Below are 27,021 nucleotides of genomic sequence, written 5' to 3'. Positions count from 1 at the left end.
AGGCCTAAGAAAGAGATGCTGAAAGACACTTCTTATAGCCATGGCTTATCGTCCGGGAGAAGAAAAGATTTGACTGTTGAAAATTCAACCGATTGAAGCCTTCTCTCCTGTGACATCTTCTGTTGTGTGAAATTTAAGAGGCCCCCATTCACGTTAGACTGTTTAGTTGATCTTGTAAACATCGTCGGGCATGGCTGACTTTACTGTGTATGCAGGAATTTAGCTAGATATCTTCCCGAATCTTACTATACTATCCTGCACTACCAATTAACAAATGTACTATACAGTGGTTTTTGTGAAAAGGTGACATTGCATTAATTTAAGAAAGCAACTGATGTTGAAGTAATGTCTGCTTGCATCATCTACTTTTCAAAACTACAGAGTGCCGTACCTGTAGGATCAAGAAGCCCGTAGGCCATGGACGCTTCCTCAAATTTAGTTTCTGACTTTTTCACATAGCTGCTGTTCCCTGCTCTGTATATAGCCAACACTGCCTTCCTGTGCTAGCATGGACAATTGTTTGTTACCATTTTCTTTCTGAAAGGGCTGCCTGTGACACCTAAAATCTGACAGTATCTATTCATCACTGACAGCACAACACCGTGTAGGAATATATCTTCTTGACAAGTGGAATGACTAAACTCAGATGTCAAATACAATGGAACCTTGGATTACGAGCATAATTTGTTGTGGGAATGTGCTTGTAATCCAAATCACTCATATATCAAAGCAGTATACCGTACAGCCACAGAGCTGTATATACACCCCGTGCCTGCGCCACACATATCGCAAATGTACAGGAAGCTAATCAGTAGAGATGAGCGAACCGGTCCCGGTTCGGCTCGAGGTCGGTTCGCCGAACGGAGGTCCCGTTCGAGTTCGGTTCGTCGAACGTTCGACGAACCGAACTCGAACCGCATAGGAAACAATGGCAGGCATTCACAAACACATAAAAACACCTAGAAAACACCCTCAAAGGTGTCCAAAAGGTGAGAAACAACTCACAACACAACACAAACACATGGGAAAGTGACAAGGACATATACTCATGCGAAAACAAAAGAGCTGGACAAGGAAAAAGAGGAGGACACACAGATATGAGTATATGCAAGGGAACGTCGATGCCATTACTGAGCAACTTGAGCCCTGCTCATTTTAGGCTTCCAATCTGGATAAATTGCCTGAGCTCCCCACGTACGCCTTGGGGATCTTGTTGTGTCCTGCAGCCAGCGTTCTCTCGGAACCTGTCTTCAGTGCTGCTGGGGGTCTGCTGGCAGATAAGCACACGTGTCTGTCCACTGACAATGTGGACATGGCTCTCAGAGGACTTTTCTTCTCCTGGGTCAGCCAGGGGACAGGAAAGGCACGCGTATTTTTGAGAGTGCTTCATGCAAAGCATATTTTTCATTTTGAAAAGGGGCATCAACTGATGTCAGTCAAGTGGGGTGTGTGTGGCCCAATTAGTGGCAACGAGGGAGACTGTGGTTGGAGTCCCCTCGCTGTGTTTCTAAAAGAACCAAGATGAACAAGTCATGGCTCTGAGAGGACTTGTCTTCCCCTGGGTCAGCCAGGGGACGGGAAAGGCACGCGTATTTTTGAGAGTGCTTCATGCAAAGCATCTTTTCCTTTTTCAAAAGGGGGGTCAACTGATGCCAGTCAAGTGGGGTGTGTGTGGCACAATTAGTGGCAACGAGGGAGACTGTGGTTGGAGTCCCCTCGCTGTGTTTCTAAAAGAACCAAGATGAACAAGTCATGGCTCTGAGAGGACTTGTCTTCCCCTGGGTCAGCCAGGGGACGGGAAAGGCACGCGTATTTTTGAGAGTGCTTCATGCAAAGCATCTTTTTCATCTTGAAAATTGGGTCAACTGATGCCAGTCAAGTGGGGTGTGTGTGGCCCAATTAGTGGCAACGAGGAGACTGTGTTGGAGTCCCCTCGCTGTGTTTCTAAAAGAACCAAGATGAACAAGTCATGGCTCTCAGAGGACTTTTCTTCCCCTGGGTCAGCCAGGGGACGGGAAAGGCACGCGTATTTTTGAGAGTGCTTCATGCAAAGCATCTTTTCCTTTTTCAAAAGGGGGGTCAACTGATGCCAGTCAAGTGGGGTGTGTGTGGCCCAATTAGTGGCAACGAGGAGACTGTGTTGGAGTCCCCTCGCTGTGTTTCTAAAAGAACCAAGATGAACAAGTCATGGCTCTCAGAGGACTTTTCTTCCCCTGGGTCAGCCAGGGGACGGGAAAGGCACGCGTATTTTTGAGAGTGCTTCATGCAAAGCATCTTTTTCATTTTGAAAAGGGGCATCGACTGATGTCAGTCAAGTGGGGTGTGTGTGGCCCAATTAGTGGCAACGAGGGAGACTGTGGTTGGAGTCCCCTCGCTGTGTTTCTAAAAGAACCAAGATGAACAAGTCATGGCTCTGAGAGGACTTGTCTTCCCCTGGGTCAGCCAGGGGACGGGAAAGGCACGCGTATTTTTGAGAGTGCTTCATGCAAAGCATCTTTTCCTTTTTCAAAAGGGGGGTCAACTGATGCCAGTCAAGTGGGGTGTGTGTGGCACAATTAGTGGCAACGAGGGAGACTGTGGTTGGAGTCCCCTCGCTGTGTTTCTAAAAGAACCAAGATGAACAGGTCATGGCTCTGAGAGGACTTGTCTTCCCCTGGGTCAGCCAGGGGACGGGAAAGGCACGCGTATTTTTAAGAGTGCTTCATGCAAAGCATCTTTTCCTTTTTCAAAAGGGGGGTCAACTGATGCCAGTCAAGTGGGGTGTGTGTGGCACAATTAGTGGCAATGAGGGAGACTGTGGTTGGAGTCCCCTCGCTATGTTTTACATGATTTTCGAAGGGCATGACATGCCTAAGAGGTTGAGTTTCATCATCTGCAACTTGTTGGCAACAGAAAGGCTGCCTTTACACCCTTTTGAGACCGAGGATTTTCGAGACCTTATGCCCATTGCAGCGCCCCAAGAGCCGATGGCCAGTCGCCACTCCTTCTCCAAGAAAGGCGTGCCCGCGCTACCAGAGTAGGTCACACACAACCTCACCGATTCCTTGAGAAACTCTGTGTGTGACAGGGTGCATTTCAACACAGATACTTGGACCAGTAAGCATGGACAGGGGAGTTACATGTTGCTGACTGGGCACTGGGTAACTATGGTGAGAGATGGAGAAGGGTTTGCTGTACAAGTCTTGCCGTCCCCACGACTTGTGTGTCAATCCTTTCTCTGTATGTACAAGTTCCTCCACTGCTTCTGCCTCCTCAACCTCGTGTGGGTCCTCCACCTCAGCCCAAACCCTGTGTGGTCAGGCCACCCTTCCTTGTAACTGCGCCTAAGGAATCCCACACACCTCCTTACTATGCTGGCAGCAGAGCTCAAGGCCATCAGGCGGTCAAATGTTTACTTTGAAATGTAGGGGAAATGTGAGACACCGCTGAGGAATTGTGGACGGTTAGCTCTGGAGAGTGAGACCGAGTTTCATCAATGGTTGTCTCCACTCAACCAGCAGTCAGGGAAGGTCGGGTGCGACAATGATGCAAACCAGTCTGCGACCCTTCTTCAGGGCAATGTGACACACGTGCCTTGTATGGCTCACGTGTTCAACCTGGTTGTCCAGCAATTTTTAAAACACTATCCCGGCCTACATGGCCTTCTGCAGAGGGCACGGTGTAACGCCTGGATCGACACACTCAGATGGGCTGTAAAGGATAGGCTAGAGGCAAACCACTCACCAAGCTGGACACCCAGAACCCTGAAACCCTTTAACCCCTATACAGTGATTTGGAATTACACAGGGCCCAAGTTGATCAATAGCTGTGGAAGGCTGCAGTTCCAGAGAATAGTAGTCATGCAGGGTCAAAAACATTAATTGAGGAAGAGGAACAGAATGGGATGGCCAGGACTTAATCAGAAAACAAGCAGAGGTGAAATGCGGATCGGCCAACGAGGTACATAAACAGCAAGCAGGAAACGTAGTCAGGTAACAAGCACACAAACTCATAAAACTGAACTGGGGGTAACAGTAACAAGAGGTTCATAGCTTTGTCTGGCAGTGGTCTGCAGACAGGAGGGGCCTAAAAAAGGGTGTGGTGTCTTCCCATTGGGACCAGAGTACAAATTGATTGAGTGGACTACGTTGGTGACTTAACAGCCGTGTGTGGCAATGATGCAAACCTGTCTGCGGCCCTTCGTCAGGGCAATGTGACACACGGGCCTTGTATGGCTCACGTGTTGAATCTGATTCTCCAGCAATTTTTAAAATACCATCCTGGCCTACATGGCCTTGTGCAGCGGGCACGCTGCTATGTGGTCACTTTCATCCTTCGCACCCAGCAGCTCAACAACTTTCATCGCTCCGGAAGTCTTAGGGTCTGGCGGTTAAACGCCGGAAATGCGATGTTCCAACACGCAGGAATTGGAATCTGCACATGTTGCAGCGTGTGTGGCAGCACCGCAGAGCCCTGCTGAAATACGGTATGACGTATACCCTGGGCTAACTTGATCCAGAGGTGGTGCAGATCACGCTGCTGGAGTGGTGTCAGATCAAGGACCTATGCACCCTTCTACACAGTTTACAAATGTCGACGAAGATGTTTAGCACTGGCAATGCCATTCTCAGCGTGACAATTCTGGTCATCTACATGATGGAGCACACTGTAAGCATTATTCGGAGTCAGGTATTGGTCCAAGAGGAAGGTGAGGAAGTACAGGAGGAGTCATATGCAGAAGGGATAATAAGATCTACAAGGTCCATACGGTAAGCGGCACCTAGGCAGCAGTTATGGTGGGGGATAGGGATTAACAAGGGCGCATAGTATCAGCAAAAATTGGTGAGGAAGGTGCAGGAGCCATGAAGAAATGGAGGACGAACTTGCGATGGGCATGGAAGACTCAGCAGATGAGTGAGAGCTTGCTCACATTTCGGTTGTGCGAGGTTGGGGGGAGAGGGCAGAGGAAGGAGGCACGATTCTCACCTCTCTGCCACCAACACACCAAGGACTTGGTCCTCCTGGATGCACAAGACACATGAGTGTCTTCTTGCTGCACTACCTACAACATGACCCTCGGATTGTACGAATTCGAAGTAATGCTAACTACTGGGTTGCCACACTGTTAGATCCCCGGTACAAGACAAAATTTGGCGAAATAATTCCTGCCATAGAAAGGGACGCACGTGTACAGGAGTATCTTCAGAAGGTGGTACGCAATCTTCGATCTGCTTTTCCACTAAACACCAGTGCTGCACAGAGTGAATCTCAATGCTTTGTCATGGATAGGAGGAAATGGTCTTTTACTTGTCCACATCTGAGGGACCGAGGGCTGACTGTTGTGCTGAGATGGCATTGAGTACGGTGTCCCTGCAGAGTTGCACTTTTGGTCATATACAAAATGAGTTGAAAAAGGACAGATGCTGGTGAAAAGGGGAACAGGTGTGTTGGAAAGGGGAAAAAAGTTTTGGTCCGTGGGTTTGGTGGTTAAGCAAAAGTAACATTTGATGAAGAAACACCATCTGTTACGGTGGGACTGGCAGATTTGGATAAGGTGGTATATACTATGTTACCGCTATATAACGAAAATTAATATGAAAAGAAAGAGAAAGGTATATATCCCCATCAGCAGTCAGTGTCCACCGTGCTCCCAGATGGAAAAGGAGAGGTTGGCAACTGGAAGGTTCGGTGGAGGATACAGAGCTGTGTGGCTATGAAACTAATAGTAGCCTGAACCAAGTTAGACGCCACTCGGATCTTGAGACTGGGAGCCCTGTTAGCGTCACAGGGTCCACACGCCCACCCAGACCAGGAACTCCCTGTTAACATCACAGGGGCCATTCAGTACGCTGACCGTGTGCATTGGGGCCACACCTGTGAACAGCAGGCGCATCAGCAGCAGCAGGCCTGTTAATGCCACTGGGCTGCACAAGCAGGACATGTAGGACAGGAGCTGGTCTTAACCGTTCTGCGTTACCAACTGTGGTGGCGGCCTGCATCGACACCCTATCCCTGCCTACCTCTGGCCTAAAGCCGCAATGGGTTCAACACATGGAGGTGTGCTCTTTCGGAGCATAATAGAAGACTGCGCACCTCCTTGTTGTCTCCAGCCCCTTCTATAACCTGGGTCCGCCCCAAACCAGGGTGGACCACAATGCACCTCCTGGAGACAAAAGCAGAGTGATACGTCATGAGTGGCATAACTAGCGTCCTATTTGGAACCGCAACTTCAATGATGACCTCATGGCTGTCATGACCCAAACACCTCACCAGTCATCGTCTGACCATCAATAATGAGGTGACAAGTCATAGGGGCGGGCCTCTGCAAGTCATTTGGGAGTGGCCTGGCCATCGTCAGGACACCTGATGCCCTGTGGTCTAAATGGGCCCCCCACATCAGGGGCAGGGCTAAAGAGTTCATTACCGGACCTAGTTTCTGATGCAGTAAGTGCCTGACCATGGTCAGTTGCATGAAATACAGTCTCTGAAAAAAGACTATCAGCTTTAGCATGGTGTCTATGCACAACACAGGACTTAGACCCGGCACGGAGTGCAAGTACCTGTGCAAAGAGGCTTTTCGCACTAAGTGTGGGAGCATGCGCTGTAGCCCGAAATGAAGACTTAGCCTCAGGAATGGCACAGTCAGGCTGAGCATACTCACTAGGCGAAACACTGGAGTTAGGCTGCGGCTGGGGTAAATCGGCACACGCATGCGCACTAGCTGCCTCTCCACACTTAGACGTGGAGGAGAAAGCAGCCAGCTGGACAACCCGAGGCACAGGCCTAAATGGCAGCTGATGCCTGGGCACAACTGAAACCGCAGCAGGCTGCTTGCGTTTAAGGCGTCACTGTTTTGTAACAACAAATAACATCCAAAAGAACAGGTGTACTTCTTCCCATGGATAATCTCATATGATCCCTTTTTTCATGGAAACGACCATCGCTAACAAATGTAGATGAGGCCAAATCAGCAGATGCTTCAATGGATCTGAATTGCTCCATAAAGTGGCCTCTCCTCCACCCCAATTTCAAGATCCCAAATACTCCATTCCTCTGTGGTGTCAATCCAATCACACTTGCTTCCTAACACCTCTCAAGTTTCCACCAGCCCTGCTGAGTATGGGGTGACAGAGATGGTTGAGTTTGCATAGCTGTTCAGTCGCACTATAGCCTGGGAATCAGAGGTCTGCTCCAAAGCTGCAATGAGTACAGACAAGGAAGTTATTATTATTTTTATTATTATTGATTTATAGAGCACCATTGATTCCATGGTGCTGTACATGAGAAGGGGGTTACATACAGAATACATATACAAGTAACTATAGACAGACTGGTACAGAGGGAAGAGGGCCCTGCCCTTGCAGGATTACATTCTAAAGGATTTTTGGGAGGAGACAGTAGGAGTTGTTTAGGTTGAGCGTCAAGTACGTTTGGTGGTAGTGTCATTGAAGGTTATAGTCATTTCTGAACAGATGAGTTTTCAGATTCAGTTTGAAGCTTGCGTGTGTAGCAGATAATCTAACGTGTTGAGGTAGCGAGTTCCATGAGACAGGGGAAATGATCTGCGCAGATGGCCAGAAGCTTTGTGACTGGGATCCAGGCCCCGATGAAGAAGGTGCTGAGCCTAATCTACACCCTCATTTCCAAAAAGTAAATCCTCCTGGTGGAGACAATGGGGAACATGATGAGGAGCACAGATACCTGATTGGAAGGACAACTTTACTATTCGGTCAGGGCAGGAAGAGGTTGTCTCTGAGGACTCAGGACGAGGGGAATGAAAACACACAGGGTTATTGATGAGGTTGGAGACCACACTTACTGTCAAACCAAAGTCAGCCAGTCGATGAGGTCAGCAGAGGAGGTGGAGGAGGATGCTACTGACGACGAGGTTACTTTGCGTCTTCCTGGCCAGAGACAAAGTACTGGAAGCACGTCAACAACTGAATCCTGGACCACAACTTTGACTCTGAGCAGATGTCGTGTTGGCTATGCAGGTCGCATGGGCTGTAAGCCTTTCCTAGCCTGTGAATTTTTGGACATCGCAAAGGATCACCCAAGTCATGGAATCTGTAAGATTTGTCAACAATCTGTAAGTAGAAGGCAAAAACTCATACTTTTGAGTACTTCCTCCATGAAGTATCACATGGATATGAATTGACAGCATGAAGGTGTATTGCTCAGCTTTAGCAACTGTCAACGCAATATGCTTATTTGCCGTTCATTGCATGCATTGTTGCAGACTACACACAAGGGGCTGCTGTTTTTTTGGATCTGCCTTTGGTCACTATAGCAATAGAAAATTGCTCTTCGGGGGTGGACTTGGAGATGCTGTCTATGAACAGAAGGAAAAGCTAAAGGTGTGTGTTACAGCAAGGAGCCACCGCGGAAACACTTCGTTCAATTGTGAGGGGAGTCATGTTGTACTTTGATGATGAGCACTGTAACGTCAGTGAGCAGCATCCTGTGGCACAGACCAACATTCTTACGGTGCTGTCTATACTGTTTACCGTGAGAGGAGCGTAAAGTCTGTATTTCTGGCAACTGGACATCACAGTACCCGGATACGGTAGGCTGTGCCCAGACAATAATGCGGGCACGCAACACTTTGTTTTATTAGCAAAACACATATCTGTTCAGGGTAGGCCGACTATATAGACAATAAGACTTGCTGCCTCTGCACTGTCAGATTGTCACGTACAGTTTAAATCATAGAGGGACAGCAACACATGTTTGCATTGACTGTTGCTTTTCAAGATTTCCATGACTGTGTTGCAGAGCTGTGTGGTTTGCATTCACACTGTTATCATCTGCATTATCTGTGAGGCTTCAGCTAACAAGGGTATTCAGGGGGGGTCATGTGTTTTGTCTATGTTTAGGTAGATAACTTGGAAGCTCTTGTGATGCGCCACTGGTAAGTCGTGTTCGCACACACACACACACACACACACACACATGCACAAACACACAATTACTGCTACACAGAGGGATTAGCAGGTAGTAGGCAACAGAATAGATTGTTCAATTATTTAAATTGTATGCATGGTTCTTATTGTTTGTTTTGGTAAAGTTAAACAATCATTTATCAACCCAACTGCCTAGAGTCCTTTTCCTGTTGCCTGGTTTTGCTGCATACTGGGGAGCCCACCCTGTACACGACTTAAAATGAAGCATAAGTCGCAATGTGAATTTGACTGTGCTACAATGCGGCCTAGCGTGCCTGTGCAACCACCGCCTGCCCCATCAAGTGCATCTGCGTGCTCTTCATCCTCTGTGACTGTGGGGACAGCAGTCACACATGGTTTTTCACACTGAACTTCCACTCCTTAACCCGCAACAGGGAGTGTGATTGGCAGGTCATCACTTGTTTTGGAAGTGGAAACAGAAGGTATTGTTGAGCTGTCAGACATCGAGAAAACCAACATTGGATGCAGGCTACATTATATCCACGCCTGCACCTTCGTCACAGATTGCCTGGACTACCTGCATTTAATAATTGCATTCCAGAAATGGAAAGGAGTGTAGAATGCACATGTGTTGTACCTTGCTTGGCAGCAAAGGAACACTAACTTAGTATTCCAGACAATTTTAGGATGGCAGAAAAAGAGTCAGCTCTTTGTGCAAATGAAATAGCGTGGCAAAAGTGGACAGATGGGTACAGGGGCCGTGTTCAGTGGGTACCAGGACAGTAAAGGAAGCCTCACTTTCTATCCCTCCTAATGATCAAATGCAGCAAGGAATTCCCTGAGTTTGCTATAAAATTAGCATAGCAAAATGTGCATGAGGGTAGAATGCAGAGGTGCTTGAGATTGCTTGGCACAAGTGGCACAATAAAGGAGTCCTACAGGCATTTTTTGTATACCACTAAGTTGCAGTATTTTTTGCTATCATTATAGCTTATTAAAAACAGAGCAGGAGGGTGTCATGCAGAGGTGCTGCACATAGATTTGCACCAGTGGGGCACTAATGGAGTACAACAGCCACTTCTTGTATGCCACTAAGTTTACTCAATTTTTGGTATTATAATGAATTAGTAACAATGAGTTGGAGTGTGCAATGCAGGCAGACGTGCTGCAAATATCTTTGCACTAGTGTGACTAGACAAAAGTCCAATAGCCACGTTTAGGATGCCACTAGGTACACTCAGTGTTTGCTAGTATAATGGCTTAGTAACAATGAGTTTGAGTGTGCAATGCAGGCAGACGTGCTGCAAATATCTTTGCACTAGTGGGACTAGACAAAAGTCCAATAGCCACGTTTAGGATGCCACTAGGTACACTCAGTGTTTGCTAGTATAATGGCTTAGTAACAATGAGTTGGGGTGTGCAATGCAGGCAGAGGTGCTGCAAATATCTTTGCACTTGTGGGACGATACAGAAGTCCAACAGCCACGTTTAGGATGCCACTAGGTTCACTGAGTGTTTGCTAGTATAATGGCTTAGTAACAATGAGTTTGAGTGTGCAATGCAGGCAGACGTGCTGCAAATATCTTTGCACTAGTGGGACTAGACAAAAGTCCAATAGCCATGTTTAGGATGCCACTAGGTACACTCAGTGTTTGCTAGTATAATGGCTTAGTAACAATGAGTTTGAGTGTGCAATGCAGGCAGACGTGCTGCAAATATCTTTGCTCTAGTGGGACTATACAGAAGTCCAATAGCCACGTTTAGGATGCCACTAGGTACACTCAGTGTTTGCTAGTATAATGGCTTAGTTATAATGAGTTGGAGTGTGCAGAGGGCAGGAGGGTACAGTGCCAGGATTGTGGGGCTCTGGGTAGAGGAATGGAAGCCTGCCTTTCTATTCCCTCCTAATGGGGAAATGCAGCGAGGAAATCCCTGACCTTAGCTACACAGACGCTGTCTCTGGTTTCAGGACCTGTCACCTATGGCTCTGACCCTGCCGGTACGAGCCCTTAAAAGGACTGATAGAAAGTGCTCTCCCTAAGCTGTCCAGCGCTGTGTATGGAGCGCATACAGCAGTTTCGGCGATAGGACAAAGGACGGAGCTGCGCCAGTGATGTCTGACACCAAGGACGCAGAAGAGATAATGGCGTCCGGACGGGCAGATACTCGTTTTTATAATGCAGGGACATGTGACATGGACATCCTATCACACATGCCGTTTCTTCTCTGGCTAAAAGTCCACTTAGCTGTGTGTGTGTCTGGGATTGGCTGCCATAATGGCCCTCCCCACTACACGCGCGCGCTTAGGGAAGGAAGACAAGGAAAAAAAAAAAATGGCGATCGCCATTATACAAACAGCAGTGATCTGAAGGCGCTGTTCACGCACACTATACACTGAAATTTCATAATAGTGTGAGTCACAGAGTGACTTACACTATTACAGCGGAAAGCCAGCTAGGAATTAGCTGTTTTTTTGCTGCTAGAACCATTATCGAACGTTTCTAGAACTATCGAGCTTTTGCAAAAAGCTCGAGTTCTAGTTCGATCTAGAACAGGCCCCAAAATCACTCGAGCCTAGAACTGGAGAACCGCGAACCGCGCTCAACTCTACTAATCAGTTAACTAACGTTAGTTTAGTAGCAGCATATCAAGTATGCGTGGTGAACACACAAAAGCTGGAACCTACAAGTGAGGAGAAAACCCTTTTGTAGATTATGCGCATGCGCTAGAAGCGGTGAGTATTACTAGTACAGTATTGTGTCTGTGCAGGGAGGAAAGTACACTACAGAAAAGAGGTGTGGAGGGCTCACGTGATGTTCGTATTGCAAAATCTTGTGCAATTTTTAAAAAATGTTAGCTTATCATGCAAAATGCTCTCAAACTAAGTTAATCCAAGGTTCCACTGTAGTTATATGTATGCATACACAGCAGGTGAAATAAGTATTGAACAGGTCACCAATTTTCTAAGTAAATATATTTTTAAGGCCTCTTTCACACGTCAGTGAAAAACACACACATTTTTCACTGACGTGTTGAAGGTGCGTACGGCCCGCCATGGAACTAATACTCACCTGTCCACGCTGCTGCTGTCCGTGGTGCTGATGTTGCTGCTTCCGGGTCCGTGGTGCAGTGAATATTCATGAGCATAATTAGCAGGCCTGGAAACAAGGGACAGCAGCGTGGAAGACAGCAGCACTAGAGACAGGTGAGTATAGAAAAATTTTTTATTTCACTGACACATGTTTTCTCCGGTACGTATCACACCACTGTGTAGTCTGTGTGACATACAGTAGATAGGCAGCCTGATAGTGCCAGTATAGCACAGGCTTTAGCTTATACTGTATATGAAAATCCTGATGACTGGTTCCCTTTAAGTGTATTGGTTATTGTTTTCTTTGAAACAATTTTACATGCTGACTCCAAGTATTTCTGTAGCTCTAAACAGGTGGTTCTTTGCTCTTGGACAACTTTTCTGATAATTATTTTCACTCCTCTCTCTGAATTCTTGTGGGGAGCATTTGGTCATGGCCAGTTTATGGTGAAATTATGTTCTTTCCACTTCCAGATAATGGCTTCAACATTGTTCACTGGGACCTTCACTAGTTTATAAATTCCCCTGTAACCAATGCCAATAGTATGTTTAGCAACAATAAGCTTGTGAAGGTTGTGAGGAGACAGCTCACTGGTTTTACCCATCATGATATATTTTTTGTGTGGCACCTTGATAATGACACTTTTTTTTATAGGCCATCAGTTGAACCAGCTGATATTATTTTTCACTGAGTGGCTGGATTGCTTTCAAATTGATAGATTTCAGCTGGTGTCTTGACTTTCCCTGGCTTTTTGCACCTCTCTTTCTCCATGTGTGCAATACCATTTCTCATTTCTCTTTACTACACATAACTTAATTTATGGAATCTATGGTTTGATTTATTTGCCTGTGTGAATTGGAGCAGTTGTCACCGACATCTGGTGAGAAATTCATGTCAATGAATTTAGAGATATATTTACTTAGAAAATTGGTGCATCCAAAATGAATTCACCTGCTGTATATAGCAACTTGCAATCCTAAAGCCTTGTTGATCTTGCTTAAGGTATATATACATATTTATATATATATATATACATATATATATTTATATATATATATATATATATATATATATATATATATATATATATATATATATATATATATATATATATTATACATATATATATATATATATATGTGTGACACCCTGGCAAAACCAGGTAGTCACACAGTTAAGGTTCCCGCATAACACCATCCCACACAGGGTTACACACAGCCGACCATAAACCCTAGTCACCCCCCCAGGGTAGGAAAGGCACACCAGTGGGCGGTACCAGGCAGATGGAGAACGCCCACCTAGGGGTCTGGAGAACCCGGAGCGGGAAAAACAGTTTGTTAAGCTTGGGAAGTTGAAGTTGAAGTTGGAGTGGAGTGGAGTAGTCGAGGAGGAGAAAGTGAAGGCTGAGACAGAAAGGAAAGACATCGGAGTTGGAGCCCCGGCGTGCTGGCTAGGTGGCAGACGGTGGTCCGTGCCTGTCAGGAGACAGGAAGACGGCTGTCTGAGATCCGAGGTTGACCGGGACAGGGTTGGAGCCTGCCGATACCGACACTGGAGAACCGACCCGGAAACCAAGCACAGAGGAAGTACTTGGACCCTGAAGCCAGGACCGGAACCAACGGCCTAGCTAATTAACCCATTGAGGGCAGGATTATAGGTTCTGTCCCAACCAAAGTCTCAAAAACAGACAACAGCCCACCGCGGGGGATAGGGCATCCTAGATCCCATCCCATCCCATGGGGCCAGCGTCAGCGGGCAGGCTCCCAACAAAAGTACCGGGAGCGGACTCCCGTGTTTCACACCGGGATGTCCACCACACAAAACGCAGAGTGCAGAGGAAAGTGATACAGACCACCAGCCCGGGTGTGGGACCAGATACACCCGACCGCGGCAGCCGGCCACCAGCACCTTGGTTTACTATTGGACTTGTGTGATTCATTTAATCGTGAGTAAACTAACATCCCCCGGTCTGACTGGGTGCGCCGGCCCCTGCAGTCACCATCCTCAGCATAAGAGACACTGGGCCCCGGGGCATCCATCCCTACTCACCGAGGGGTTAAGATCCAGCTGCCATCCCATCGTCCCCCGGGTGCTCCACAACAGCAGCGGTGGTGCCACATTTCACCACACACCGTGGGTGGCGTCACAGACAGTTTATGGCAAATCCCGTACAAATACATCCCCTTTTATTTGAAGTGTCCGCGCGACCACGGGGTCCGGTAGAATCACTCGAGCCACACTGCAGATCTGGATCCAAGCAGCCCGGCTGCTGCACGGGGGCGGCATATATATATATATATATATATATATATATATATATACACAGTACAGACCAAAAGTCATTCAAAGAGTTTTCTTTATTTTCATGACTCTGAAAATTGTAGATTCACATTGAAGACATCAAAACTTTGAATTAACATATGTGGAATGAAATACTTAACAAAAAGTGTGAAACAACTTCAAATATGTCTTATATTCTAGGTTCTTCAAAGTAGCCACCTTTTTCTTTGATTACTGCTTTGCACACTCTAGGCATTCTCTTGATGAGCTTCAAGAGGTAGTCACCGGAAATGGTTTTCACTTCACAGGTGTGCCCTATTAGGTTTAATGAGTGGGATATCTTGCCTTATAAATGGGGTTGGGACCATCAGTTGTGTTGTGCAGAAGTCTGCTGGATACACAGCTGATAGTCCTACTGAACAGATTGTTAGAATTTGTATTATGGCAAGAAAAAAGCAGCTAAGTAAAGAAAAACGATTGGCCATCATTACTTTAAGAAATGAAGGTCAGTCAGTCCGAAAAATTGGGAAAACTTTGAAAGTGTGCCCAAGTGCAGTGGCAAAAACCATCAAACGCTACAAAGAAACTGGCTCACATGAGGTCCGCCCCAAGAAAGGAAGACCAAGACTCACCACTGCTGCGGAGGATAAGTTTATCCGAGTCACCAGCCTCAGAAATTGCAGATAAACAGCAGCTCAAATTAGAGACCATGTCAATGCCAGACAGAGTTCTAGCAGCAGACACATCTCTAGAAAAACTGTTAAGAGGAGACTTTGTGCAGCAGGCCTTCATGGTAAAATAGCTGCTAGGAAACCACTGCTAAGGACAGGCAACAAGCAGAAGAGACTTGTTTGGGCTAAAGAACACAAGGAATGGACATTAGACCAGTGGAAATCTGTGCTTTGATCTGATGAGTCCAAATTTGAGATCTTTGGATCCAAGTACCGTGTCTTTGTGCAACGCAGAAAAGGTGAACGGATGGACTCTACATGGCTGGTTCCCACCGTGAAGCATGGAGGAGGAGGTGTGATGGTGTGGGGGTGCTTTGCTGGTGACACTGTTGGGGATTTATTCAAAATTGAAGGCATACTGAACCAGCATGGCTACCACAGCATCTTGCAGCGGCATGCTATTCCATCCGGTTTGCGTTTAGTTGGACCATCATTTATTTTTCAACAGGATAATGACCCCAAACACACCTCCAGGCTGTGTAAGGGCTATTTGACTAAGAAGCAGAGTGATGGGGTGCTACGCCAGATGACCTGACCTCCACAGTCACCAGACCTGAACCCAATCGAGATGGTTTGGGGTGAGCTGGACTGCAGAGTGAAGGAAAAAAAGGGCCAACAAGTGCTAAGCATCTCTGGGAACTCCTTCAAGACTGTTGGAAGACCATTTCTGACTACCTCTTGAAGCTCATCAAGAGAATGCCAAGAGTGTGCAAAGCAGTAATGAAAGCAAAAGGTGGCTACTTTGAAGAACCTAGAAAATAAGATATATTTTCAGTTGGTTCACACTTTTTTGTTAAGTATTTCATTCCACATGTGTTAATTCATAGTTCTGATGCCTTCAATGTGATTCTACAATTTTCAGTCATGAAAATAAAGAAAACTCTTTGAATGAGAAGGTGTGTCCAAACTTTTGGTCTGAAATGTGTATATATATATATATATATATATATATATATATATATATATATATCTTTATAAATATTTATTTAAATATATATTTATATAAATATATATTTATGTATAAAGATATACCGTACATATATCTTTGCAGGTCCTGCACACTTTTGAAATCTTGAAAATTGATTCTGTCCCTGCTGCTCTTTCTATTAACAGATACCCTGATTATATTGCTGTCACTTACTTGTCATTATGCTGCATTTTTGATACAATGAAAGTTAAATCTTTGCAGTAAGAAACGAGCTGGGAGTCCTAAATGATCAGTGTTTGTGCTATACTGTAGAGTCCTCCATATTCATGAGCTGCAAGCTTATCTGCCCACCCCTACTTGTGCATAAAATACTAAAGCACTGCATATTACAGATTCATGATCATGGAGATTACAGAGGCATACAAAGTCCCTGCGGCTCCGAGCTTTGCGTCGTCTATGTGCCACTGTAGAAATCTTCTCCCCTTGCAGTGCTTTATGGGGCAATTCCTCTGTATTGCATCTCTAGACACACGGGGGCCGATTAATTATTGCAAATGCGCCTTATTTTGTGTAAATAGTTTTTATGTATTTTGCCCGTTATTCATTTTGGTCCTAATCTGCATCTTTTTAAAAGTCTACTTTAGATATATTTGCCTATTTTTTTTTTTATTGTTCCTCTTTGTGGGGTTTGGCATTTCCAGGTTTTTTCGGCTCACTCATCAATTGCAACTTTTAAAAAATTCGCAAATTTTTGCAAAAATTTTCCCCAGTTTCCCCTCGGGCAATTTTATGGAAGTGTTTAATTTTTTTCCTCTAATTTTGTGTAATTTTAGAGGAAAACGTAACTTTTTGGGGGTGAAAAATTGCAAAAAAAGTTAAAGACCAAAAAGGTTAAAGGGCATTTTTTGTTTTGTGTGAAATGAATGACCCGCATAATCTATTTTGAATAATTTGGAATAAAAACGTCAAATGCTGCCGTCCATGAAATGATGGCAGAATGCAGATTCATGACCCCATAGCTACCAAGTAGCTGACTGTTCTTTATCATGAGTTTCATTCTAATTTGCTCATTTACATTTTATATTACATATTAACATTTTATATCGTTTCTTTCAATAAATATTTACTTATAACCATGAACTGGAATTAATTGTAGGAATTGATTAATAAAGGGAAACAGATCCTGGATGGGAATGGCATCATTACAGCCGTGTAGTCATGGAGCTTTGGTTATTAAGCTCTTGATCGTGTACTATACGCTCTGAGCATTCATGAAGTCCTCAGTGCCCGCTGTCCGACATCCTGGCTCGTGTGTAGCCATATTCTGGGTGTAAATGGTTAGAAAGCGTCAGGGGACGTGTTCAGACCATGTGCTCAGTGACATTTTATTTTATGGCTCAGCAGGTTCTCAGGTAAGATGTTTTATTGCTCTGCTGTTCCATGTATAATGCATTAGAGCTCAGTACAGTCGCGGGATCACCTTCTGGTGCTTCCTGGCAGGTCATTTCTGAGACTTCTCCCATAGCACGTTGGATGTAGCTCACTGATCTCCTCCTCAACTTGTCTTCTTCTGCTCCCCAGGTCTCTGCTGACTGATGGATTTCCCTCTGCCCGACTTGCCCTATGAGGCTGCCTTCCTGAGAGAGTTCCTACTCAATTCAAGCCTGAATGGCAGTTTCTTCAATGGGACAGGAGATAGGTTTCTACCACTGGGCATCCAAGTCACCATAGTCGTGGTGTATCTGATTGTCTGTGTGGTGGGCCTGGTGGGCAACTGTGCAGTGATGTACGTCATTATTAGGTAAGACGTTCTGTGCTTCCATACTCATTAAATATTAATGATTGTATCTATAGAATGTGAATTATATACCAATCAGTGCTTGTATTATTGTCCATCAGATTGGAAAGTGGTGCCCTACAATGATATGAAACACATGTTGATGAAATGCATAATGTTATTACTATGAGGTAGATTTATATCCATCTACATATAATGTCCTGGTGACTTGAATTGTGGTAAATTTCTTAGTTGCGACTTACTTATTTGGCAATTGAGCTAGGACTATCCACAAACTAATTTATACATTGGTGCATAACCTGGGACCAGTTGGCTACTACTTACACCATGTAAAGGAATGACACTTTACACTTTCACTCTATACAGTGCAAAACCTTTTGAGTTCTTATGGAACCATATTATAGGTCTGTAAGTTCTGCATGTGCCGCTATACAGTGCAAGCAAAAGGCACCATATTCTCCTCTGTAATAGTGACACATTAGGGCTGTGATCATTAAAGTGATCATGTGAGATGCTGGATACAGTACGGTGAAGAGATCATGTGAGATGCTAGATACGGTACAGGGAAGAGATCATGTGAGATGATAGATACGGTACAGTGAAGTGATCACGTAAGATGCTGGATATGGTACTGTGAAGTGATCATGTGAGATGCTGCATACCGTACGGTGAAGTGATCATGTGAGATGCTGGATACCGTACAGTGAAGTGATGATGTGAGATGCTGGATACAGTACTGTGAAGTGATCATGTGAGATGCTGGATACGGTACGGTGAAGTGATCATGTGAGATGCTGGATACAGTAAAGTGAAGTGATCATGTGAGATGCTGGATACAATATGGTGAAGTGATGATGTGAGATGCTGGATGCGGTACAGTGAAGAGATCATGTGAGATGCTAGATACGGTACTGTGAAGTGATCACGTGAGATGCTGGATATGGTACAGTGAAGTGATCATGTGAGATGCTGGAACCGGTACTGTGAAGTGATCATGTGAGATGCTGGAACCGGTACTGTGAAGTGATCATGTGAGATGCTGGATACGGTACGGTGAAGTGATCATGTGAGATGCTGGATACTGTACGGGGAAGTGATCATGTGAGATGCTGTATACGGTACGGGGAAGTGATCATGTGAGATGCTGGATACAGTACAGTGAAGTGATCAAGTGAGATGCTGGATATGGTACGGTGAAGTGATCATGTGAGATGTTGGATATGGTACGGGGAAGTGATCATGTCAGATGCTGGATACAGTACTTAATAGTGATCATGTGAGATGCTGGATACGGTACGGGGAAGTGATCATGTGAGATGCTGGATACGGTACGGGGAAGTGATCACATGAGATGCTTGATATGGTACGGGGAAGTGATCATGTGAGATGGTGGATACAGTACAGTGAAGTGATCAAGTGAAATGCTGGATATGGTACGGTGAAGTGATCATGTGAGATGCTATATACAGTACAGTGAAGTGATCAAGTGAGATGCTGGATACGGTACGGGGAAGTGATCATGTGAGATGCTGGATACGGTACGGGGAAGTGATCATGTCAGATGCTGGATACAGTACTTAATAGTGATCATGTGAGATGCTGGATACGGTACGGGGAAGTGATCATGTGAGATGCTGGATACGGTACGGGGAAGTGATCACATGAGATGCTTGATATGGTACGGGGAAGTGATCAAGTGCGATGCTGGATACGGTACAGTGAAGTGATCATGTGAGATGCTGCATACGGTACAGTGAAGTGATCATGTGAGATGCTGCATACGGTACTGTGAAGAGATCATGTGAGATGCTGGATGAGCAACTCAAACAGATTAGGCTGGTGTCTGGGCACAGGTATGAGATGTTTCCCCCTACCTTTGATTCAGACCATACCATTCTTGCTACTTGTGTAATTTTTGATATTGGTTTAAAACTAATTTCTTCTGTTTTTAATATAAGCTAATAAAAATTACATTCATATTGACAGCCTGATGATAGCCTATAACCCTATTTTCAGTAGGTTATATTTATTTATGAGGGTTTAACCAATGACTTGATTTTACTGCCCATCCTAGATGATGGTACTTCCACTTCCATGTTGACCCAAACAAAGAAGGGAGCTTCTGTATGCGCCGACACATACAAACAGCTGATTGGTGGAGTTTCCACCAGTCGGACCCCACCAATCTGATATTGATGACTAATCCTAAGGGGTACTTTGCACGCTGCGACATCGCAAGCCGATGCTGCGATGTCGAGCGCGATAGTCCCCGCCCCCGTCGCAGCAGCAATATCTTGTGGTTGCTGGCGTGGCGAACATTATCGCTACGCCGGCTTCACATGCACTCACCTGCCCTGCGACGTTGCTCTGGCCGGTGACCCACCTCCTTCCTAAGGGGGCAGGTCGTGCGGCGTCACAGCGACGTCACACGGCAGGCAGCCAATAGAAGCGGAGGGGCGGAGATGAGCGGGACGTAAACATCCCGCCCACCTCCTTCCTTCCGCATTGAAGCCAGGATGCAGGTAGGAGATGTTCCTCGCTCCTGCGGCTTCACACACAGCGATGTGTGCTGCCGCAGGAACGAGGAACAACATCGTACCTGTCGCTGCACCGGCATTATGGAAATGTCGGACCCTACACCGATGATACGATAACGACGCTTTTGTGCTCGTTAATCGTATCAAAAAGGATTTGCACACTACGATATCGACTGCGACGCCGGATGTGTGTCACCTTCGATTTGACCCCACCGACACGACACGACACCGACACGATGTCGTAGTGTGCAAAGCCCGCCTAAGGATAGTTCATCAATTTATAAATCTTGGACAATTCCTGTAATTCTAGTTGTTTCCTGTGCTTCACTGTCCGCGTTGTTAGTTCTTTTCCCAAGTTTTTGTATGACCATCCAACTAAATCTAATATATGGGATAATGTTGTCCACACTACTCTTTTACCCATAGTCAGTTTGGAGGGTCTGGTAATATTTGATTGCAAGCAATTCACTTATTCAACATTCATCCAATGATCAGCCGGTAATATATACCTATATAAATCTCAGTGTTGCTGGAACGTTGGCAATATAATTTGTCCGACTGCTTCGCTACCATGGCAACAGCAACCATGAATAACTGCATCAAATCACGGCTGAATGCAAAACTCACATTACAATGTAGATTGTGTACCCCAGGCGTCACAGTGGGGCACTGGGCGGGATAATGCGTACAACAACTTTGTCCAATTTATCGAGAAAAAGTCTAAAAAGTGATTGCAAAGCTAAGATGACGCACTAAGAGATAACGCAGGAAACAGTCATTGCTTGTCTTGACGTTACAAGTATAAACGTTACATTTATAGCTGGTTAAGGAGTGACCATCGTAATTTTTCTACATAAATCAATAGTACATGTGAAAATAAGAAACTTTGCAATATACACTACAGTTCAAAAGTTTGGGGTCACGCAGACAATTTTGTCTTTTCCATGAAAAATCATACTTTTATTTATCATATGAGTTGCATAATGAATAGAAAATTTAGTCCAGACATTGATGAGGTTAGAAATAATGATTTTTACTTGAAATAATAATTTTCTCCTTCACACTTTGCATTCGTCACACAATGCTCCTTTGCAGCAATTCAAGCTTTGCAGACCTTTGGCATTCTAGCTGTTAATTTGCTGCGGTAATCTGGCGAAATTTCGCCCCATACTTCCCCCCTCCCACAAGTTGGTTTGGCTTGATGGGCACTTTTTGCATACCATACGGTCAAGTTGCTCCCACAACAGCTCAATAGGGTTTAGATCTGGTGACTGGGCGGCCACTCCATTACAGATAGAATACCAGCTGCCTGCTTCTTCCCTAAATAGTTCATGCATAATTTGGAGGTGTGCTTTGGGTCATTGTCCTGTTGTAGGAAGAAATTGGCTCCAATCAAGCGCTGTCCACAGGATATGGCATGGTGTTGCAAGATGGAGTGATAGCCTTCCTTATTCACAATCTCTTTTACCTTATACAAATCTCCCACTTTGCCAGCACTAAAGCAACCCCAGACCATCACATTACCTCCACCATGCTTGACAGATGGCATCAGGCACTCTTCCAGCATCTTTTCAGTAGTTCTTCGTCTCACAAATGTTCTTCTGTGTGAGCCAAATACCTCAAACTTTGATTTGTCTGTCCATAACATTTTTTTTCCAATCTTCCTCTGTCCAATGTCTGTGTTCTTTTGCCTATAATAATCTTTTCATTTTATTAGCAAGTCTCAGACATGGCTTTTTCTTTGCCACTCTGCCCTGAAGGCCAGCATCCCGGAGTCGCCTCTTCACTGTAGACATTGACACTGGCGTTTTGCGGGTACAATTTAAAGAAGCTGCCAGTTGAGGACCTGTGAGGCATCGATTTCTCAAACTAGTGACTCTAATGTACTTGTCTTGTTGGTCAGTTGTGCAGCGGGGCCTCAAACCTCTCTTTCTACTCTAGTTGGAGCCTGTTTGTGCTCTAGTCTGAAGGGAGTAATAGTTCCATTGTAGGAACTCTTCAGTTTCTTGGCGATTTATCACATGGAATATACTTTATTTCTAAGAACAAGATAAGACTGTTGAGTTTCACATGAAAGTTCTCTTTTTCTTGCCATTTTGAGAGTTTAATGGAACCAACAAATATAATGCTTCAGATTCTCAACTAGCTCAAAGGAAGGTCAGTTTTATAGCTTCTCTAATCAGCAAAACTGTTTTCAGCTGTGCTAACATACTTGCACAAGGGTTTTAAAGGGATTTCTAAACATCTCTTAGCCTTCTAACACAGTTAACAAACACAATGTACCATTAGAACACTAGAGTGGTGGTTGTTGGAAATGGGCCTCTATACACCTACAGTATGTAGATATTAAAATAACAGATGGTTGAAGCTTAAATAGTCATTTACCGCATTAACAATGTATAGAGTGTATTTCTGTTTAATTTAATGTTTGCTTCATTGAAAACAAATATGCTTTCCTTTCAAAAATAGGAAATATCTAAGTGACCCTAAAGTTTTGAACTGTAGTGTATCTTATCAGAGAAATTGGCTTTTTTACTCCTCCTGGACTAATCATTCTCAATTCCCAAGTAAAATGCGTTTTCAGTGAATACCGACTTTTTCCCTATTACTGAGATAGAAGACGACAATTGGTGCTTACTACATTCTATGGAGAACTGTGACTGTGGTTTCAGGAAAACTTGCAGCAGGATATCTATGTTACGCCATTGGCACTCCCATCTCAGTAGGGCCAACACTCCTTCTGGCTCACCTCCCCTGTCTCTATTCATCCCCGCGGCCCCAAGTTCCCTGTGTGGCAGGGGCACCGACGTTCTCCTGCTGTCCTCACCGGCCCCATGTTTACCTGTTCAGTTCTTGGCTCCTGAGGCCTGCGCATGCGCAGTAGTGCTCTCAGAAGTGAACATGGGGCGTGGCCGCGCTGCTCTCCCTTTTCTTAAAGGGCCAGTGCGACTTCACCCAGATGTGTATCCAGCCCCATCACATGATTCTGTGTATTTAAGGCATCCTCCCCCATTGGGAGGTGCCTGTTCAACGTGTCCCCGTAGCTAGTCTGCCCGTGCTAGTTGTCAGGTCCCCATACTTTACCGTTACCTGTGACCTTGTCTATGTTCCTGCCTAGTAGTGTCCATGTACCTGCCTGTGTCCATCCCGTGTCATTTAGACCCTGCCCACACCTTCAATACTCCAGTGATTTCCAGAACCAGCCTGCACCAGCCCGCACCAGCTTCGACCCCGTCTACTTCAGCTCCTGGTCTCTGTCCTGTGGCACCAGCTGCCTTGGTATCGGCCGGGATCCCCGGGGGCTACCTTCTGGCAGACTACCTATCAGTGATCTGGCTGCTTCCACCTCCTGGGTTGTGGTGAAGTCTCGGTTGCCACTCAGGTTCTCTCTTCTGGGTCAGTGTACGGTATCACAGAGGACCCACTTCCTCCTCGTCCGGTTAGCCGGGCGTGACAGTCTGTAGTTCCTCTTCTCTCCATAGAATCTTATAAGCACCCACAGTCATCTCCTATCTCACCACTTCTGCATTTTTCACCCACTCCTGATTTTGGCTTATAATTACTGAGGTAAAATACTGACTAAGTACTCACGTGTGAACGTGGCCTAATCTATAGGTCCAGCTAAAGTAATGAGGTGCACTGCCTCGTAGCTAGTTTGTCTTATATTAGACCATCCCTTTTGAAGCAAATGCTTGAATGGAAAATATTTTCTGATTTGAATATGGTAATGTTATGCAAATTCTCCATCCATGATCCAATAAAAATACAATGGGGTCACTGAAGCTATCCCTACAGTTAAAGGGAACCAACCAGCAGGATTTTCACATATAAAGTAAAGCCAGTGCTACACTGGTTCTAGGATGCTGAATGTAAGCATAGCTTTGTTCTGAGATTGGAGGTGTTCTTTCAGAAATATGTGCAAGTAAAGTTCCAGCAATGCACTGCTATTTGATTGACAGGTGCAACAGGAAGGGAATATGTGGGACGGGTCTTGCTATCTATTGTCGCTTCTCTCTGTTTGCCTTCGCCAGAGTTAACGTCTATGATGACGGCAGGGGGAGGAAGGCCAGGCAGGCAGACAGGGGCAGGAATAGATAGCAAAACCCGACCCACGTATTCCCTTCCTGTTGTACCTGTCAATCAAATAGCAGGACACTGGTGGAACTTTACCTGCACATATTTCTGAAATAAAACTTCCAATCTCTAAACAAAAGGTATGGATACATTCAGCATCAGACTGGCTACCGGAGGAATCTCCAGTAATGCCAGGCCTGGATTCAGGTACCCGCATTGCACTCCGGAGCTCTCACCTGAGCTCCAGAGTGCAGCCTAGACTGTACAGCGAGCGCCGAGTGATTGATTCCCCAGCGCTTGCGGTTCAGTTCATGACAGCTGCAGGCAGGCCGGGCTGATCTCCGGAGTTCAGGTGAGAGCACAGGAGATCACCCTGGCCTGTCTGCAGATGACATGAACTGAACTGCAAGCGCCGGGGAATCAATCACTCGGCACTCGCGGTACAGTCTCGGCTGCACGCCGGAGCTCAGGTGAGAGGTTCGGAGTGCAATGCAGGTACCTGAATCCAGGCCTGGCATGAGATTCCTACGGTAGCCAGTCCGACGCTGGATACATTCAGCATCCTAGCACCAGAATAACACTGGCTTTACTTTATATATGAAAAACCTGCTGGTGGGTTTCCTTTAAAGGACATGGGCACTTCTGGGAACACTTTTGCATCCTTTGACTTTCATAGCCTTTGTGTTGGATTGTCTGTTACTGGTCCTGAAATGTGTTAACTAACAATCGGTGAGTTATTTCTGATGGGAGAGTTTAAAACCCCTTAGGCTATATTCACACATAGATTTCTTTGGAGTGAATCCATAATCCTTCTTCAAAACTGCTTAAAAAAACGCTTGGAAAAATCTTCCCATTCATTTCTGTGGGAAGCCCACTTTGCTGTTTATATGAGGATTTTTTTTTGTTTAACCTGGAAAGATTTGGAAAAACACTTGCTGGAAAAGGAAAAAAGGTGATTATCAGCCAGAAAAGCTGGTGAGTGTCATGCGTACAGTATTTTTTGTATGTTTGTCACACTAAAATGTTTCAGATCACCAAACAACCTTAAACATTAGACAAGGATAACAGAAGTAAACATAAAATTCAGTTTATAAATGAAGGTCTTTATTATTAAGGAAAAAGGGAAATCCAAACCTACAAGGCCCCGTGTGAAAAAGTGCTTAACCCATAAACCTAAGAGCTGGTTGGGCCACCCTTAGTAGCAGCAAGTGCAATCAAGCGTTTCCAATAACTGGCAATGAGTCTTTTACAATGCTCTTCAGGAATTTTCTCTCACTCATATTTGTACAATTGATGTAATTCAGCCACATTGGAGAATTTCCGAGCATGAACCGCCTTTTTAAGCTCATGCCACAGCATCTGAATTAGATTAAAGTAAGGACTTTGACTAGACCACTCCAAAGTCTTAATTGTTTTTCTTAAGCCATTCAGAGGTGGAGTTGCTGGTCTGTTTTGGACCACTGCCCTGCTGCATTACCCAAATGCTCTTCAGCTTTAGGTCATGAACAGATGGCCAGACATTCTCCTTCAGGATATTTTAGTACACAGCACAATTCATGGTTCTGTAGCACCCAGGAATATGGGGTACTCGGTTCCGGGCAGAGTCTCTCTTGGAAATGTCACAATGGTGGCCGTTACCCGGTTCCGTGCCCTGGGCCCTTTTTGTAATGGGGATATTTACAGGGGATTTGTGAATAAGTTATTTGTGATGCCACTTGCGGTGTTGCGGCTAAGTATAGGGAGCCGCCGCTGCAGTGTCTCTACTGGGGCTGATGATATGGAAGCTAGTATGGTAGTGCCTCCGCAAGTAGGGTATTGCCCCAGCGGGTGTATGGTGCGGTGGACGTCGGAAGGAGGAGTCCAGACAGGTATTCAGTGCAACTGGTTTACTCACTGTTCTCAAGGTGTTAGCTGGTTGCCCGACGCCGGCTGGATTCACCTCCAGGTCCCCGTCATCCCAGTGCCAGTCTGGTTCTCTGGTACCTTCTTCCCCTACACCTGTCTCTGGTAAATGGGTCCCCGCGGTATGGAACACTGGGGGTCCCCGGTTTGGAGTTTGTCCACCTCTGTCTGCCTGACGGTAACGTGAACCCTGTGGGGATGGAGTCTCTAGTCTTGTCCCTGGCTCTATCTTTGCTGCTGAGTCTTCAGATTCTTTAGGGTCAGCAAAGACCTTGATGGTCCCCTTTACTGTGCAGGTGTTAACAGGTCGGCTTGAAGCTCTTTCTTGTCCTAGGGTCCTGTACCGCGTCGGTGCGTAGTTCCGGGAGTACTCCACTGGCAACCACCTCTCCTGGGTACCAGGTCACCTTTAACTCGAGTCAGGGTGTCACTTCTCTCCTACCTTCACACTTCCACAGTCACTACTCAACTCAACTGACTTAGTTAGACTGACTACTGACTTCTTGTGTTCCCGACTACCTTCCACAGTCTGCCCCTCCCACCTGGTCAGCTAGTGGACTGGAGTGGCTCCACCTCTAGGCGGCCATCCATGGTCCCACACTAGCTAAACACCATTATGTGGGGGATTGTTGAGGAAAACTGGGATAACCTGGGTTTTTGGTGGTACCGGCACTGGGGTTCTGGGGGTGCAGATCCTTGTAGCACCCTGATGGTCTCAGGGGCACTACAGTTCCATTTAAAAGAGCAAGTCCTGAAGCAGCAAAACAGCCCGAGATCATGACACTACCACCACCATA

At 45.6% G+C, this 27,021-nt stretch overlaps 1 protein-coding gene across 1 annotated transcript in view; it reads left to right on the top strand.

The window, feature by feature from the left end:
- OPRL1 (opioid related nociceptin receptor 1) overlaps window positions 1-27,021 on the top strand; it is a 197,751-nt gene that overhangs the window by 32,789 nt on the left and 137,941 nt on the right. The window contains exon 2 of the mRNA XM_075350457.1: window positions 17,495-17,714. Coding sequence (XP_075206572.1) covers window positions 17,509-17,714 — 206 coding nt within the window. The 5' untranslated portion in view covers window positions 17,495-17,508. The remainder of the gene's footprint in view (window positions 1-17,494; window positions 17,715-27,021) is intronic.

Source organism: Anomaloglossus baeobatrachus, chromosome 5, assembly GCF_048569485.1.
Source record: "Anomaloglossus baeobatrachus isolate aAnoBae1 chromosome 5, aAnoBae1.hap1, whole genome shotgun sequence".
In the NCBI taxonomy this organism is placed as follows: Eukaryota; Metazoa; Chordata; class Amphibia; order Anura; family Aromobatidae; genus Anomaloglossus; species Anomaloglossus baeobatrachus.
The sequence above is the reverse complement of the archived record's forward strand: the minus strand, read 5'-3'. Positions and strand labels throughout refer to the sequence as shown.